The 18200-nt window shown below is 39.2% G+C and overlaps 1 protein-coding gene across 22 annotated transcripts in view; it reads right to left on the reverse strand.

Annotated features, from left to right (window-relative positions):
- NCKAP5 (NCK associated protein 5) overlaps positions 1-18200 on the reverse strand; it is a 624519-nt gene that overhangs the window by 175913 nt on the left and 430406 nt on the right. For all 22 annotated transcript variants that reach the window (XR_012154214.1, XM_073305277.1, XM_073305278.1 and 19 more), the window contains one exon: positions 10986-11135. Coding sequence is in view for 21 of the 22 variants with exons in the window: in XM_073305277.1 (XP_073161378.1) it covers positions 10986-11135 (150 nt within the window). In the remaining variant the exon portion in view is untranslated. The remainder of the gene's footprint in view (positions 1-10985; positions 11136-18200) is intronic.

Genomic DNA, 18200 nt, shown 5'->3' on the forward strand with positions numbered 1-18200 from the left:
ATAGGAAGTATTTGACATACTTCCTCATTTGTTTAATGGTGATGATATGGGGGAAATTACCCTTTTAATACACTGGAACATTTAGCTTATGATCCTAAGTGAACCTTATCCCATAAGCTCAATTTATTAAAACAAAATACATTTTCCCATGATAAATTGCAAAGAGTGAGAGTGAAAAACACTATAATTAGAATCAAGGGGAAGGCTTTTTGTGACTCTTCTCTTCTCAAATAGAAACTAAGTCTACTATAGTTCAGTTTACTGAAACTTTCATTGAGTTTCACTCACCCGCGAGCAATGAGATTTTCACACATGAATTAGGCCTTTCATTGGAAAACTTCAAGATCACAATTTTATGCTACCTCAGTCGCTTGCTGTTTTGGTGCAAGAAAGCAAGGCTGACAGCAGCCTACAGTCACCAATTTCCCCAGCTCGTGGAACTGATGCAAACTGCAGAATTTAGGCGCTTGAGGCAGAAGGGCTGGTTGCCTGCTATCTAGGTATGTAACAACCTGTAGGAATCACTGATTGGTTACCAATATCCATCTTAACTGGAAGTTATGTTGTACATTTAATACAGAATGTGGGTTAGAGGTAGAAAAAAATAAAATGGTGGCTTTGGGAATGAACTGACTTTCATTCAGGGGCAGGGCCAAGTAGTAGTATTTATTATTTGTATTACAGTAGCCCCTTCAAGCTCCAGCTTCCAACATTCTAGGCACTCTGCAGACACACAGAAAGAGGCAGCTCCTGCCCTGAACAACTTACAGTCTAAGTAGACAAGACAGAAACAGGATGTATTACCATCTGTCACAGAGCCTCAACAGGCATATTAGTTTGTAAGTATCACACTCCGGATGGTTAGATGAAAAATCAAAGCCCCATTTTATTTATTTTTTCCTTGCCCGTTTTGGAGATGAATCATAGAATATCAGGGTTGGAAGGGACCTCAGGAGGTCAAAGCAGGGCCAATCCCCAATTAAATCATCCCAGCCAGGGCTTTGTCAAGCCTGACCTTAAAAACTTATAAGGAAGGAGATTCTACCACCTCCCTAGGTAACGCATTCCAGTGTTTCACCACCCTCCTAGTGAAAGAGTTTTTCCTAATATCCAACCTAAACCTCCCCCACTGCAACTTGAGACCATTACTCCTTGTCCTGTCCTCTTCTACCACTGAGAATAGTCTAGAACCATCCTCTCTGGAACCACCTCTCAGGTAGTTGAAAGCAGCTATCAAATCCCCCCTCATTCTTCTCTTCTGCAGACTAAACAATCCCAGTTCCCTCAGCCTCTCCTCATAAGTCATGTGTTCCAGACCCCTAATCATTTTTGTTGCCCTTCGCTGGACTCTCTCCAATTTATCCACATCCTTCTTGTAGTGTGGGGCCCAAAACTGGACACAGTACTCCAGATGAGGCCTCATCAATGTCGAATAGAGGGGGACGATCACGTCCCTCGATCTGCTTGCTATGCCCCTACTTATACATCCCAAAATGCCATTGGCCTTCTTGGCAACAAGGGCACACTGCTGACTCATATCCAGCTTCTCGTCCACTGTCACCCCTAGGTCCTTTTCCGCAGAACTGCTGCCTCGCCATTCGGTCCCTAGTCTGTAGCTGTGCATTGGGTTCTTCCGTCCTAAGTGCAGGACCCTGCACTTATCCTTATTGAACCTCATCAGATTTCTTTTGGCCAAGACAACAGACAAACAAACAAAACACATAAAGGGGCTATCAATATTAATAGCTAGAATAGCCAAGTCTAAGACAGTACTTAGTAACTAGTCTCCCATCTCCTCTCTGACCTTTGTCTCCTCTTAGCCAATATGCACCATTTTCAGGTACCTTAATGAGATAATCCACTGAACTATAAGTCTCTATTTTCCCAATTGTGATCCTTGTGTCCCAGTGGTTCCCTGATTTGTGTTTCTGGGTCAAATCTGTAAAATGAATCCTGAGGAAAGAAAGCCAGCAAGCCAAACCCAGGCACCCTCTCCCCAAGGTACTTGACTGCCCTCTCACATCCCCGTTCTTTACAGATGAAGAATTGAAGCACTGAGAAATTAAATTACTTGTACAAGATACAGGAGGTCTGTAGCTGAGCTGGGAACTGAACCCGGATTTTCTGAGTCTCAATCCAACCCCTAACCACAACCTCATTCCTCTTCAAGGAAATGTGAGGACCCAGAGCCTAGTGCATGAAAGAAGGCCATCACACACAATGATTTGAGTATTTTACAGAAACCTTTTAATAAAATCTATGTTTACTGTTTTAAAAAAAATTGTCTTTCATTCAGCATCCTTTGGTTTATTCCCTCAGGCTAACACCATTTGACAGAAAGGTTGCTTTCTTCCTGACTGCTTAGTCAAAAGCAAATGGTTTTTAGAGAGTTGCAATGAGAAAACTTAAAAAAAAAAAAAAAAAAAAAAAAGGGACAGAACACTTAATACCGTCAGACCTAATTATTTCATGCTGAATTCTCCACAATGTGTAAATGTCTGTCTATCGGACAGATTTTAATAAGCCTTTAAAAGCTGACACAGTATTTATCACTGATTTGTTAATTTAATTTTTTTAAATCAAAATGACTATTGCTTTTAGGGCTAGATTAGGGACCGAGCCCTGTGTAGCGTAGTGAAGAGCTGCACCATTCCGGGAGGACCACCAAAGAGATTGTACTTTGGACAGATAGGAACACTCCCTCCCAGGTGATCCCTGTATACACAGGAAGAGTGAAAAAACTGCTCTATTCACATATCACCCCACCCCTCCCCACTCCATCCACAGGCTGGTATAGAGGGGACAGAGCTATGAACTAGACTGTCCCCTGCCCCTTTTTGGGGGACTTTCTCTTTGGTCAGGGGAGGTTGTGAGAAGCAAGCAGTCCTAGGGTTCCCCAGAGCAAAGGAATTGCTACTGTAGGAAGCCTTTCCTTGCTGCATAGTTGGAACAGAAACTTCTTGCTTGATGGGTAGGCCAAGCCCTCACAAGACTAAGACCTTTTTGGTATTCCTGCATGGCCAGGGAAGATATACTTGCTAAATAAAGCCTCAAAGGACTTAAAGTGAACACAAAAGTGAAATTCACAAGTAATCCAAGTGATTCAGTAGTAATACATAATGAGAATCCTTTGCTGCTCTTTAGCATTTTATGTGGGGTTGTTAGCACTGTCTGTTATTAAGGTTGCCTGAGACTTCCAGTGATAAGACCTAGTTTTCAGTTGCTCTTCACTTTGCCAAACTAACTTTCTGGGCTGAAGTGTGCTTTTTGTCATCCCTGTAAAATTTCACCCAAATCTGGCCAAGTTAGAAGCCCTTTGAAAATCACAGTTTAGATTTTGGTCAGTAGAGACATGATAGTACTTTGCAGCTAAATTCCCCCCAAATTCCATCGACACTGGGCATGGCCCATGCTTGGGGTTAAGCAGGATTTTCCCTGCAATTGCAATTTAGAGATGCTGCGAGCCAGGGCCAGGCACCAAAACTGACAGCAGGAAGCTTCTCTCCCCTGTGCTTTCAGTGTGACCCTTCAGCTAGGCCCAGGAAGCATGGAGAAGGAAGCTGCTTTATTTGAATGGGGAGAGGACAATAGCTGGATGTGAGGAGAGTGGGACAAGTAGATTGGGTCAAAGAGCCGGAGAGGATGTGGGACTGAAGGCTGGTGGTGGGGAGAGGGAAACTGGGCCTGGGAGTTAGAGTTAGAGTAGGGGGGAGACTGGGACTGGCTGGGCAAGGAGACTGGAACTGGGAGTTAGGGAGGCTAACAGGGTTCATGACTGGGACTGCCTACATAAAGAAATTCAGACTTAGAATCAGTGAGGCAGTGGAGAAGTAGTCAGGGGTTCTGTTGAAATAAACAGTATGTGATCATGTAATTAGAGACTGTATCTTAATGCATACACACCAGGGAGTCAAATTAAGGTTGCAAAGGCAACCTTAATTCTGGCATTTCCTAACTTCTGAGTGTTTGACTTTTCAGCCTTTTTCACATAGTCTGTGTAATATGTAGCTATACTGGGGGTTGATGCATTTTCAAAACATACTATGTTGTGCAGGTTTTCCTGACTGCCTTTAAAAATCTCTCTCTCCAATCACTCTTGTGCTGAAAGCAGACATGAAAATGAAAACCAACCAAAGAGTTGCACTATTCTCCTTACATCATTAATCTTTTATCTTTTTCAGAAGTCCACATACACAATGAATTTACCAGTGGAATCACTTTTGCTTCGTAAGAGCTATAAGGTGTTTGATCATAACCGCTGGAGTAAATTAAGTGGATTTCATGAGCAGCCAACTAAGAATGCTGATGCTACAAGGGAGTTTTGATATCCAAGAGATCACAATTTTATATCAATTCCTATAGAGTGGGATATAATAGATTTTGAACCATTTGTTATTTGTCATCTGTTTCATTTGATTACAAATGTGTGGTATTTATAGGCTTGGAAAGATTCAATTTAAATCATGACTCGTCAGTAAATGTCAATTTCACCTGACACACAAAGTGAGGGAAAAAAATGTCCACTGAAAGCAGTCAGTGAGTGCAGCCTCCCCAACACTTAGCAGCTTCAAGGATCTGGTATCACAGGACCTCAGCCACGCAGGACGCCCGTTTCCCTGCTGTCATGGCCCTGCTGACTCATTCACTGGCCAAGAATGGGGGGGTTACCATGGGCTGGAGATGTTCAGCAGTGAGGTGGCTTCCCCGTCATGTGCCTGATCGCAGCCTCCCACACACAAAAAGGCCTGAGATCTTTGTTTGTTTGAGCTTCAACCTCCTAGCTGTGAGAACTGAAGACTTTATGGGTAAAATTCTATAATTTACACTTTTGAATTAGGCTTGTACAAATAAATAAAGCTTTAACTTTTTTAATCTCAACATCTACTACCATTAAATAATTATTGCCTGCCACCTTCATGCACCTAAGAAAATTAAAATAATTAAAAATAAAAACATGCTTAAAATTCATATTCTCCATCACAATTAGAAAATAATAAAAATTGAATTCTGCCACACCTAAGAGTATTTATCAGTCAGTACGTTGGAAAGAGAATTGCTATGACTGATAAAGGATGTAGAAAGATCATCATTAAAAGGGCAAATGAGGGAATACTAAACTTTGTCAAAGGGCACAGAACACCTCATCGGGGAAAAAAAATTTTTCAGTAGGCTGACAGTAAAAACACTTTACTAAATTGCTCTTCATTGTTCACTGAGAAACCATCTATACTAAGATGCAGTGTGGTGGTTTATTTGGCAAAGTACTCAACAGTTAATGAGAAAAATAGTGCTAAAAACAACTGCACTGTTAAAGTCATTTTCTCCCTTTTAACAATGTATTACTTGAGAATAAAATGTATTACTGTTTTTACTCTAGAATGGATACTGTGCAACATTCAGTTCAGCATCAGTTTGTACTAGCTTCATCATATTTGCCATTTTTGCACCAGACTATTCGTGCAGAAATCTATTACTTGCCTCCCAGCTAATGCGGTGATGTTCAGTATTCCAAATACTATTAGCATCCAAAGAATTCTCTTCCTGTTATGGAGCTAGAACATAAGATTATTTTTTCCTATATAGGTAGCATAAAAATATAAGCTGAATAACCCGTTGGTATGCTTCTTTGGGGCTAGGGTTTTGATAGTGGGTAACTCCTCTGCTTTAGTCTGCTGTTCCTCAAAGACATTTAGTATATAGCAAAACCTTTTTTTTTTTCTACTAGATCAAATTCTTCCCTAGATTAATGATAAATATATTACTGTCTTTAGTGCAGGGACAGCACACTCCCGCAATAGGATGATGAGGAAGGGCTCGGAAGAGAAAGGAAGGACTCTGTGTACCCTGGAAAAGGAGTACTTGTGGCACCTTAGAGACTAACAAATTTATCTGAGCATAAGCTTTCGTGAGCTACAGCTCACTTCACGAAAGCTTATGCTCAAATAATTGATTAGTCTCTAAGGTGCCACAAGTCCTCCTTTTCTTTTTGCGAATACAGACTAACACGGCTGCTACTCTGAAACCTGTGTACCCTGGGAATCTCTTAGGTGTTGAAATTGTATATTTGGCTAAATATGTGAAAACTTTCTTGATGCAAATGATCTCTTCTCTTAAAATATGTGCTGAATTCGTGAGTCAGTGTCAAATATTCATAGAACGAACATGTGTGTGGGGGAGGAGGGAAGCGTGATGAGGAGTATAAATCCCACACTAGAGTGGAAAGGGTTAAAGAGCAGTTCTGGGCCGCGGTAACTCTGCACCCCCTCTTTTCCCCAAACCTACAGAGCATGCTCCAGCTGGAGGAAGGACTTTAAAGGGAGCCAGACAACTCAGATGGGGGAACAGGGGAGATCTACCCTGAGTGCTCCAGTCCAAAGCTGCCACAAAAGCCTCTGCTGGGGAGGAAAGGACTATCAGGTGTCTCTAGCCAGGCTGAAGGTTCAGTTACCCCTTTTTCCCCCCTTTGCTATAGTAAGTTGGACTTTGAGACTGTAGAAGGGGGTGGATAGTAGGAAGTGGTCGAAGGAGGCAGTCTTGAGGCAAACCCTGGTGCCTGACTTTGTTTTCCTCTCATAGGGCCCAGAGTAAGAGCTCAGTGGAGTGGAAAGGTCCAGGCTCCTTTATCAAATGCCCTTGTCACACAGGGATATAACTGTCACTTCCACCCCTCCCAGAAGTAAGAAGAAGATGGAGATGCTGAAAGCCTCATGGGAAGGACCATCCATCTGCAGGGGCCAGGAGATAAACTGAGGATCCTCTCCTGTCAGAAGGACATGGGACCCTCTACAGTTTGTTGAACGCTGCTGCCCCAAAAGGGGGGACGAGCTAAAGTGGTGACCCAGCTAGAGGACTGAGTTGATACACACCAAAAGGCAGGTCAGCCCAGTTCTGGAGGAGTTGCTGACAGGAAGCACCAGAGACAGGGAGGGGGAAATTGAGGGCCCAATGACCTAACTACTAGATGATGCCACCGGTAAGCCCAGCTCCCGGCAGTACATACATACATGTGTACATACATATTTACACAGACATAAATTAGCAATATTTGTGAAAATATTTATATACTGAAAATATTTTTAAATCACACACGTATGATATATTTCTGCCAACTTTTAAAATTAAATTTCAACTGGGGGCCAACAATTTTGACTAGGATTTTTAAGAGTTGGTGTTATGACTAGGATGGCTTCCAAAGGAAGTAATACAGTTGGGCAGATACACAAGGCTTGAAAAGACATTACAAGTCTGTGATACAAAATTATTTATAATCAGATGCTTTATTTCAGCTTTTATTAGTTTGATGAGACTAGGTGCATCTTGCAAATTCCCATCTCAAACTGTGTCCAAGATTATCTGCTCTTATTTTACTACCTGGTATACATATACATATGTCTACACATACATATGTCTACGTAAAAGGATAAATGGACACAAATCAGATATTAGAAATGGCAACATACAAAAACCTGTAGGAGAACACTTCAACTTTCCTGGACACACAATAGCAGATTTAAAGGTAGCCATCCTGCAGCAAAAAAACTTCAGGACCAGACTTCAAAGAGAAACTGTAGCTCACGAAAGCTCATGCTCAAATAAATTGGTTAGTCTCTAAGGTGCCACAAGTACTCCTTTTCTTTTTGCTGAGTTTCAGTTCATTTGCAAATTTGACACCCTCAGCTCAGGATCAAACAAAGACTGTGAATGGCTAGCCAACTACAAAAGCAGTTCTCCTCCCTTGGTGTTCACACCTCAACTGCTACAAGAGGGCCTCATCCTCCCTGATTGATCTAACCTCGTTATCCCTAGCCTGATTCTTGCTTGTATATTTACACCTGCCTCTGGTGTAATATACACTCCATCCATCCGACGAAGTGGGTATTTACCCACAAAAACTTATGCTCCAATACATCTGTTAGTCTATAAGGTGCCACAGGACTCTTTGCCGCTTTTACAGATCCAGACTAACACGGCAACCCCTCTGATACATATACTTAGTATCTCTGTCTATTGTATTAATCTATAAGGCTATTTTAAAGTACCAGTTCTATTTGAAATGAGTGTTGAGGGCCTTTATGTTCCTTATATTTGGAAATGCATCCCTATTCGGGAAAGTCCTTGGGCAGAGCCACTGGAACTTAACCACTTAAGCAAATGCTTTCCTGAATGGAGGCCTTAGTCCTAATTCTCTACTACAAGTAACAAGCAGTTTTGTTTAGAACAATGTATCCTGCTCACAAAGGAAGCAGGAAATGATATTACTTCCACACAACCCAAACGATATACTTTACTAACAGAAATGTTATACATGCAATTAATTTAATCAAAAGTAAGTATTAAGACTTGGAAAGAGAAATAACTGAGAAAAAAATTAATTTTTTTGGATAGTTGGTGAATGGAAATACTCTCTAGCATATAAATAGTGTGCTTACTACTCATGGCAGTGTTTACACTTAGGGGTTTACCATGGTTTTTAAATCACAGACTGAATGTGACATGTGTCCCATTGTGCTGGGGTTCATTGCATGATATGCTATGTTACATCTAACTATATATTACATTATTTCTTGATGCCTTCTTCTGATATTAATGTATGCTAATACCAGCAATCCACTACTTGTAGAGATAAATATATAATGAAAATATTTTCTTGTAACAATTTGTTTCCCCCAAAAAATACTACTGCTAAAAACATGCACTGGGCCAACAAATAATTTTTAAAAAGGAATCAGCTCCTCCAAATGGTCTTCCATTGATCAAAGGCTGGTCAAAACATTTCCAACAAAACTGTCTCAGTGAAAAATTGAGTTTCCAATGAAATAACATTTTTCATTAAAAGAGTCTGCTTTCTGCAGAAAATTTTGAATTTTCATCTTAAACACTTCGGCCAAAATTGCAAACTTTTCAGCCAAAAACATTTGGGTTTTGGCTGGCTGAAAATTTTCCAGTTCCAGTTTTTCCAAATCTATCCAGAGGAGGAAAAAATTTCCAAACAGCTCTGCATTGGTCACCATACAGTGGGCCAAATCTTGCTGTCAGTTACCTCCATGCAAATGCTAATGATAGCACAATGTGGTCCTGAGACATTCATGAGTTTTATTCACGAGTTTTGCTTAAAGGCATAATCTTAATGCACAACACTGCACAGATGGATGGACTAACTTTCATATGTGCTTTATTAGACTTGTTAATTTTATGAATCATGTCTGATAATTGTAATAATTTGAATACTCAAGATGAAGGAATCTGCTAATTGCTTTACTGTGGATTTAATGTCAAATACCCATTTTCTGTTTTTTTAAATACATTAATGAAATACTAAGATTAATTACTCTCAGAATACTAAAGGATGAGAACTGCTAATTGCAAGTAACCGAGAAAATGTATGTCTCTTGATTAATAAACCAAAGAGCTTTCACCCTTTGACATAAAAATTTATACCCTCCAAGAAAAAACAAGGGCAAGGATATATACCATTAAACCAACACACAATTAACAACACTTTGTTTTAATTATCTTTGCGCGCAATTAATGTTGGCCCTGCAGTTCATTTTTCTTCTTTGACTGCTCATTAGACTATTTATGTAGATTAATTCTTGAAGTATTGGCATTTGCTAATACATGGTTTTTTACAAGCTACTGCACAAAACTGACATCAGTGAGGAAACCTATTGACTGACCTCCCAGAGACAGAGCCTGTCTGTCCATAATGTTATGTTTTCTTCTTTCTAGGCAGTTTGCCATAATTGATAAAAGGTTATGACTTTATTGAATGACTTCTTATCAGCTGAAAGGCCATAAAGGACTGAAACAGTCATGTAGATTGACTAAAAACAAGGCCAAGGGAGCTCAAATTATGCATATTTGGAAAAAGAAATGTACAAGTAACCTCAACTCACTCAACATCAATGATAAAATTAAAACTGAGTAAGAGCTTTTGTTTATTTCAAGTTCTAAAGACCTAGGTAAAATGCTTACACATTATGAAGCAATTGTTCTATGTAGGATTAGTGAGAATTAACATTTAATATGTTTATTTTAGTGATATTTGTGTGGGTCTTTAAAAGGAAAATATATTTACAGACAATTATAAAGACCTCGTATCATTTTAGGTGAGGCCTGTGCTTAGATCTGAACACACCTACCACTTTTTGTTTTCTTTTTGGTTTACAAAATCTTCCAGGACACTAATATTGAATTTGATTTTTAATTGAATTGGAGTACAAACCAAGTGATTATGAAGCAGAAGGAGAATTTTCCTGTTTGCTTAAACCAGAAATCTATAGCCCTAGTGACTGAATCTTTATTCCTTGTTTTTCTCAATCTTTACTCAGGCAAAACTCCTGCTGAGATCACTAGAAAGCATTTTTATACGGTACTGCTGAACCACTATATAAAAACCTGAACAGACTACAATGAACTGAGCACCGAATAAGAACTTCAGAATTTGATTCTATGTTGGTCCAGTCTTTGGTTCTGATCCTTGATGTTATTACGGCATGCTTAAGTACATACACATTGAACTCAGTGCAGTTACTCAGGTGCATTCTCCCTGGGGGTCTGTTAAGGACTGTGAGATTTTCCACAATAAGTACACCAAATACTGCAACTTCAGCAGTAAACACCAGAGTGAAGTAATGCCATTTTTATGATAGTTATTAAATCACACGATTTAAAAAATTAACACTTGAAACAAAGTCAGAATGACACAAGTTTTATCAGATAGTGTCAGTGGGTGTCATTGAGCCTATAGCTTGAACTGAATTAAAATTATTTATGAAGTACTTTTTAAGGATAAATGATCCTTGACATTAAAGAGAGTTGTTCCAAGATGGAACTTTTTGCTCATCCTTGATAAATGAATCATGATAAAAAATACAGTTACATGAGTCTAAGTGAACTGAGAAAGACAGGATTTATACCACACTGATTCAGTACCACTACAAGAAGTGGTATACTTTTATGTGTAAAGTTATTTTATTTCTTACCTCCAGAGCTTTCAATCGTTCTACTAGCAATTTTGTCTTTTCTTTTTCCTCTTCAGTACTGCTACTTTCACTTCTTGAATCTTCGTCTACTGCCATATGAATGTGTTCCATAGTTTCATTGCATTTTCTGTCCTCTTCTGACAGTTTTTCCTAAAACGATTAAGAATTTTTTTCATTACACACAAGAGTAGATGAAATTAACTATGTAACAATAAATGCCTAGGAATCTCCTTTGAGAGAGAATGCGGGTGAAGTGATATCTTTTATTGGACCAACTTCTGTTGGTGAAAGAGACAAGCTTGCGACCTACACAGAGCTCTTCTTCAGGTCTTCTCAAAAGCTACCTCTTTCACAGAAGACCCGAAGAAGAGCTTTATGTAGCTCAAAAGCTTGTATCTTTCACCAAAAGAATATGGTCCAATAAAATATATTAGCTCACCTACCTTGTTTCTCTAATATCCTGGGACCAACACGGCTACAACAACATTGCAAACAACATAGGAATCTCCTTTGCACATGCGAAAAAGAGAACATGTACCTTGTTTGTGATCACAGGACTCATGAAGATTCTGCTGAACATATTATGGCCTCAGTCTCACAAAAGGGTGTGCATGGGTGAACCTTTATATCCTTCCTGAATTCCCAGTGAATTTAATGGGATTCTGTGCAGGTGTAAGAGTCTGTCTTTTGCAGGTTAGAGACCTGGATTATCATTAACAAAACAACTTTTGCATTTTCTTTAAAAGTTGTTGCAACAAAAACTTGGCTTCCAATACAAGTGCTCTGCCACTGACATAAAAAGACAGTTTACCTTGGGACAACCAACATAGAGACTTATACTTAATATATGACATCCTTCTTCATCTAGCGCTTATTCATGAACTATCATTTAGTAGGCTCAGAACCTATTATGTGACTACTACTTGGATATTGATTTCAGCGCAGGATATAAACTAATGTATAACTAGAGATAACCAAAGTAACAAGAAGTTTTCAAAAGTTTCTTTTGAAAATAAGTGAGGCTTAGGCTCCGAAGTGACAAAGGAGCTTTTTAAAATTTTGTTCATAATCCAGAAATTTTGCATTCAATTAACTTAACTTGATACATGTGTTTTGCGGTTATAGCTTTTGATAGGCAGACTCATTTTTGCTTAATTTCAAGTCCCACTGAATGGCATCATCATTATTTAGGGCTAGATTGCCTATTACTTCTAGCCTAGAGAAAAGGATTGCATGTAGCTGAGCTGCCCTAGGAGCAATGTAGGGAAGGAACTGTGCTACAGTTCCTCTCCTGCTCTTCCACTCTGTTCCCAGGAAGTAGTAACTGGATACCAATCTTTACCGCTCGCAGATTACTACTCCCTTCATACTGGGTCAGCTGTGCTGGTTGACACATTTAGATACAGAGCCAAGGCTCCACCCATTCCATGACCCTATCAACTTAATCTGCCCAACTGCATGGTGGAGGAAGGCAGATGGAAGAAAATACCAGGCATGTGGCCCTGCTTCTCCAAATACATGTAGCAGAAAAGTGGACAAGCCATGGAGGAGTATGGGGAGGAGGGAACTTTTCTCCCCATCGGGCCCCTGTGCAGTCATGTAGGCAAGACCACAACTGGCACTAATTGCTTGTTGAGAGTAAATAGTGTACTCTATGATGTAAATAAGAAACAGAGGGCAAGGATTATCACCTCAAGAAATTTAAAATCTAAGGCCCCACAAAGACTTCTCCACATGTATAACTTTACACATAAAGACAATCCCATTGAGATTACTGGGATTGTTCACATGTGTTAAATATATGTGTAACACCAATGGACCCTGGTTGTCGGCGAGCGGGATCAAACCTGGGACCTCTGGAGCTTAGTGCATGAGCCTCTACTGCATGAGCTAAAAGCCATATGACTGTTAGCCAAGGTGGTAGAGCAGACTCATTCATTTCTCTTTCTAAGTGGTCTTGGTGCCACTAGAGGGGACAGAACACCACACCCAGGAGGAATGTGGGTTACATATGCATATGCAGAAGGGTTTTGAGGATTAGCACCTAAATAGATGAATAAAATGATGCACACATACATTTTACTGAGAGTGGAAGTATCAGTGGGTGACTCAGAAATTTTATTTTATTTAAATGTTGTTTTTGTTAAGTGATTAAGGTTGGTGAGTTTCACAAGAGACCTGTAGAAAACATGAGTTTGAATGTTGAACTGTACTAACTCAGTAAGTTATGGATCTCATTCTACAATTAGAGACAAACAGGGTGGCAAAAATGAACTGAGAGCAACAAATCCAAAGGAAAAGTATACTGCATGTGAGATATTGTGCAAAAGGAGGAAAGGAGTAAGGAAAAACAGACACACGCACACATACAATGTTATTATTCATAAGACACTCATGGTGGATTCCACAAATCAATGTATTCTCCTAACTTCTACTGAAATCAGTCACTGAAATCAATGGAAGTTAAGGTCCTAACTTCTATCTAGGCACCTAAGTTGCTTTGTAGATTCCACCCTCAACACAGACAATAAAAAATACACTGTCCCTACCCTGAAGAGCTTGCAATTTAATTGTGAAAATGATACGAAGAGTGAAAGTAACAATGGTGTCCATAGGAATGGGAAATAGGAAGAAAGGAAGGACAACAACTATAAAAAGGTAAGATGGGGATGGGTGACCTTACAAAAATCTAGACAGATATATAAAATCACTTGGATATGTAATGTGCACTTCATGATAGTTCTGATATACAATTGCATATATTTGCACACTTACAGGTATTTTGTACCAGCCTATAGTATGAGAGGTACGTTGTTATTTCTAATATATAGCACATGCTCTGTAATGATTTAATGGTTTGAACAATGCATTCAAACCATTTTCCCTTTTCAAGTTGTCCAATCAGGAAATCCATGTAAAACTTTATCAACCAATTCAGAGAACAGTTTATTATAATGACTCATCTTTGATGCAATGCCAGCATGAATGACTCTTTTAAAGACAAAAATACAACACAAATGAATGAAGTCTAGTAATGGAAGGACATCTTAACACCCATACAAGGGCATCCTAACTGCCAACTTCATAAGCTTGTTACAGGAGATTATATAGGAAAGCATGACCCCAGACACTTCACCACAAAGGTGGAAACAATGTGATTCCTCTCAAAGTAAATTGCAGAAATCAATGACTCTATCTAATACAATGCTGAGAACAAAGATCAACTTCTCACTCTTCTGTGAATTACAAAATTTGAAGTCGTTGGGAGACAAGGTTGCATTACCGAAAATTCACACTGTCAACTAAAATAGAATTACATATTTGAGCATTGTTTGCTCAAAAATGAAGCCTCAAACAAAGATGCTTAATAATGTTACCCTGTAACAATATATACATGCTAAACAGAATACAGTCAAAGATCAAATCCCATTATAAAGAAACTAGGTCTCCTGCTCCCACTGAAGTCACTGGGAATTTAGCAGGATTGGCCCACTGTATCAGATTCTCAAACTGGTGTAAATCAATGTAGCTCCACTGAAGTCAATGAGGCTATACACATTTAAAATCGTTAATGATCTGGCCTACTATCTCTACATATACAGTATGTTCTATTAAAAAAAAAGACATAAGTAGTACACTAATGATGCATCTTTTGGTCTATTACCTCAATTCCTATTGCCAATAGAGCCAACAGCTGAAGCTAGACCCAGTGCAGCCTCAAAGTGGTAAGAGCTCTTGAATTAATGTGAAGATATAAATCACTGAAAATGCTGATCTGTGAAACTTCACAATGCAACAACCTCACTGAGATTTGTCTGAAAGCTGGATTTCAAAAAGATGAACTAAGAGGGAGCAATTTAATTTCCCCTCCCCACCAATACATTTAGATGAAAATGACAAACTGACATGGGATGCAATCTTGTTGAAATTCCATTATTTTCATTATGGTGAAAAGCCGCTTTCCTTCCTAGTATTCCCTGTGAGAATATTCTCATTAACAAAGAGGCATTCACAATCATAATTATAAATAAAACAACAGTAACAATATCTAGAGAAGGAAACCTAAGGGACATTTTCAAAAGGTCATACTTCCTTTTTTGGTATGGCACTGGAAAAGATCACATCTAGGAATTATACAATTTCATGAAAAACATTTGGAAAATAATCAAGTTACTATTAAAATATTTCATTTAATTACAAAGACATTTCAAAACAATTAAACAAAAGGAGTGAATGGTTAGAAGACACATAGTAGCAAATTCAGTTAAGAACAGCCCCTAGAGGCTCTGAAGTAGCCACAGGTGACAGGTTTCTTCCAGTCTCTGAAGCCTGAGACGAAACATGCCCAGATTGAAAAAGAATGCCTGGCAAGGAAACAAATGCTTGATTTCCCGCTGTTATTATTTATATTACACTAGTGCCTAACAGAACTGGGGCTCCACTGTACCACATGGTGTACAAACATATAGGGTGATCAGATGTCTTGATTTTATAGGGACAGCCCCGATATTCAGAGCTTTGTCTTACATAGGTGCCTATTACTCCCCACCCTGTCATGATTTTTCATATTTGCTATCTGGTCACCCTACAAATATATGCCATGAAATGGTCCCTACTCCATGAGGCTTAAGGTCCAATTTGGGATCTTATGACCTAATTTGGCAGTTTACAACCTAAGTGTCACTTGCACTGACTGGGAATCTTTTTGTCTGTTAACAGAACACAATCCATTAGCGTCACTGCTCAGCTGTCAGGCATTAATAAATAGAGCACTTGCCTGTCTTAACATTAAGCCACATGAAACATATGAAGAACCATGAACATCATAGTACTTTCCAGGATAAGAGCTGTTAGCAGTAACCAACAGCTATCAGCGTGTCTTGTGACAGAGGCCCGTCTGAAACAATAAAAGTCATTTAAAGGGGGTCAAAGCTGTTTGTGTAACTGGAATGGCTGGTTTCTTTATTAGCAATGGTTGGTGATATGACCCACTCTTGGCCCTGACTGCACTAAAAAAAAAAAAGTACCTGTTTTACAGCTACCCCAGTGCTACAATGCTGTAAGTGCTAAAACAGGCAGTCGTGGGTGTTTTAAACACTCAGTCATGCACATCTGCTTAAGTGGTAAAAATGCCAGAGCCCTGTCTATAGTTACTGCACCATTGTTGGCGGCTGCTGCTTGTAATACAGGTGCTAATTTTGCCAGCACTCATGCTGGGGAAAACCAGCTTACTAGATAGATGTCTCACCTCCTCCCACCAGGTAACATTCAGAAACACAAAGAAAAAGCAATAGTCCATTTCTGGTACTTGTTGTTCTGGCTACTAATAAGGAATCATTAGAAAAATTACCCCCTCACTCACAGAAGTTGGAGCTTATCTCCATGATTATCACAGCCAGATTGTGCTTAATATGCATTTATGTGGAAAACCAAACCAGTTTCATTTTCAGACACAGTGAGGGTTCTGCAGATGCAGACCATGTCCTTATATCAGCTTCAGCTGTTGGACTATGAAATGTCAGCTTCTCCTTTTTTGGTTATAGTCTCTTTAATTTTTAAGTCACTGGACTTTGTTAAAAATAGTAGATTGATCACTGATGTAAACTCATGCTAAGCAGAGATCTGATGTGGGAATACTGCTTTGGAAAGCAGTATTCCCACATCAGATCTCTGCTTAGTATGAAACCTAGAATGAAACAGACAAAAAAGCAGGAACCCAGGAATAAAACAGACAAAAAAGCACATGGCATGGGATAACTTCAACATTATTTGTGAGGCAGAAAAGTACCTCTGCTATGTTATAATCATTCATACACACAGCTCCAATTAAAAAACAAAAAAACGAACAAACCTCCATGCCGTATTTATAAACGCATAGTCAGCAAAGGTGTATATATTGTAAAGTAACATTAATACTAGCTCCTAGTGGGTATTTGCCCCCAATTAGTTAAACTGCAAATTTCTTCTCTGGAAGCTATCAAAATGCACTGATATGCCTCTGAGGCTTCCATAGGTTCAGCTCTCCTTGAGCCTTCTCTGCTATTCTAAATGCATAAACTTGACCTCAGTACTCTCTACATTTCAGTTTACAAAACAATATACAAGATAACTGATGCAATAATAAATTCTGAAAGTTGTTTCTTGCAATGTCGCTATACAGTCTTGATATATTCCTATACAAAGTACATTAAATGCTATTTTCTCTGCAGAACTCCTAGTGTTCAGCACTATCCCTCATCATGAGTGCGTGACATGAAAGAAGAATTTTCACGCTGTAGATATGGATAGTGAATGTACCTGGAGTTTCTTCACAGGAAGTCTTCATGCTGGCATGACACAGACAGTCAGGGCTGTGCACAACTCACTCAAGTAATATGACTAGACAAGTAGAAAAAACGCAGCAAATGCTCCCAATGATATTTGCTTAGAAATTCCAACAAGCTTGAGGATTCAACAATCTCATCTCATTCTCAGTGGCATCCAGTTTTTCCCCAGGCCTTATTGTCCTAATCATAGGATGAGATTCTTTCATCCTAGCTTGCTACAACATTTTCTAGCTCAGTCACTCTTAAATGTGCCTTTTGAATTTTAATAACAACCTCATGTATTTTTTGGAACCTATTATACCCAACAGAACTTGAAGTGCATCAAGGCATTTATATACTAAGTCCAACCCTCAGGACAGTGAGGATCTGGTGAATTAAAGACGTACCTCCACGGAGATGGCTTTTTAGAGGGGCAGATGATGAGGTCCTAGTGACATCAACTTTTCTGCTCTCTAAGTGGAATTTTTTTAAACTCTCTTTATTTGTTAATGGGAATCCTTTCAGGCTATTAAGCTCTGTGACCCAGCTCTGGACAGCTTACTGTACTAGGCGAAAGTAACTATGAAAAAGTAACTAAGCAATCAATGTAGAATGCAAAAAAGTATAACGAGAAAACGAGAGGTTCAGTATAAATTAGCTATCAGCTTTGAAACCAACACATACCTCCTATAGGTTTCAGAGTGGTAGCCGTGTTAGTCTGTATCAGCAAAAACAAAGAGGAGTCCTTGTGGCACCTTAGAGGATAACAAATTTATTTGGGCATAAGTATTATTTATTTGGACATTATTTGGGCGGGCGGGTCACTATAAAAACTAATTTCCCTCTGCTGATACTCACACCTTCTTATCAACCGTTTGAAATGGGCCACCTTGATTGCATTGGCCTCATT

Source organism: Lepidochelys kempii, chromosome 11 (assembly GCF_965140265.1).
Source record: "Lepidochelys kempii isolate rLepKem1 chromosome 11, rLepKem1.hap2, whole genome shotgun sequence".
NCBI lineage: Eukaryota > Metazoa > Chordata > Testudines > Cheloniidae > Lepidochelys > Lepidochelys kempii.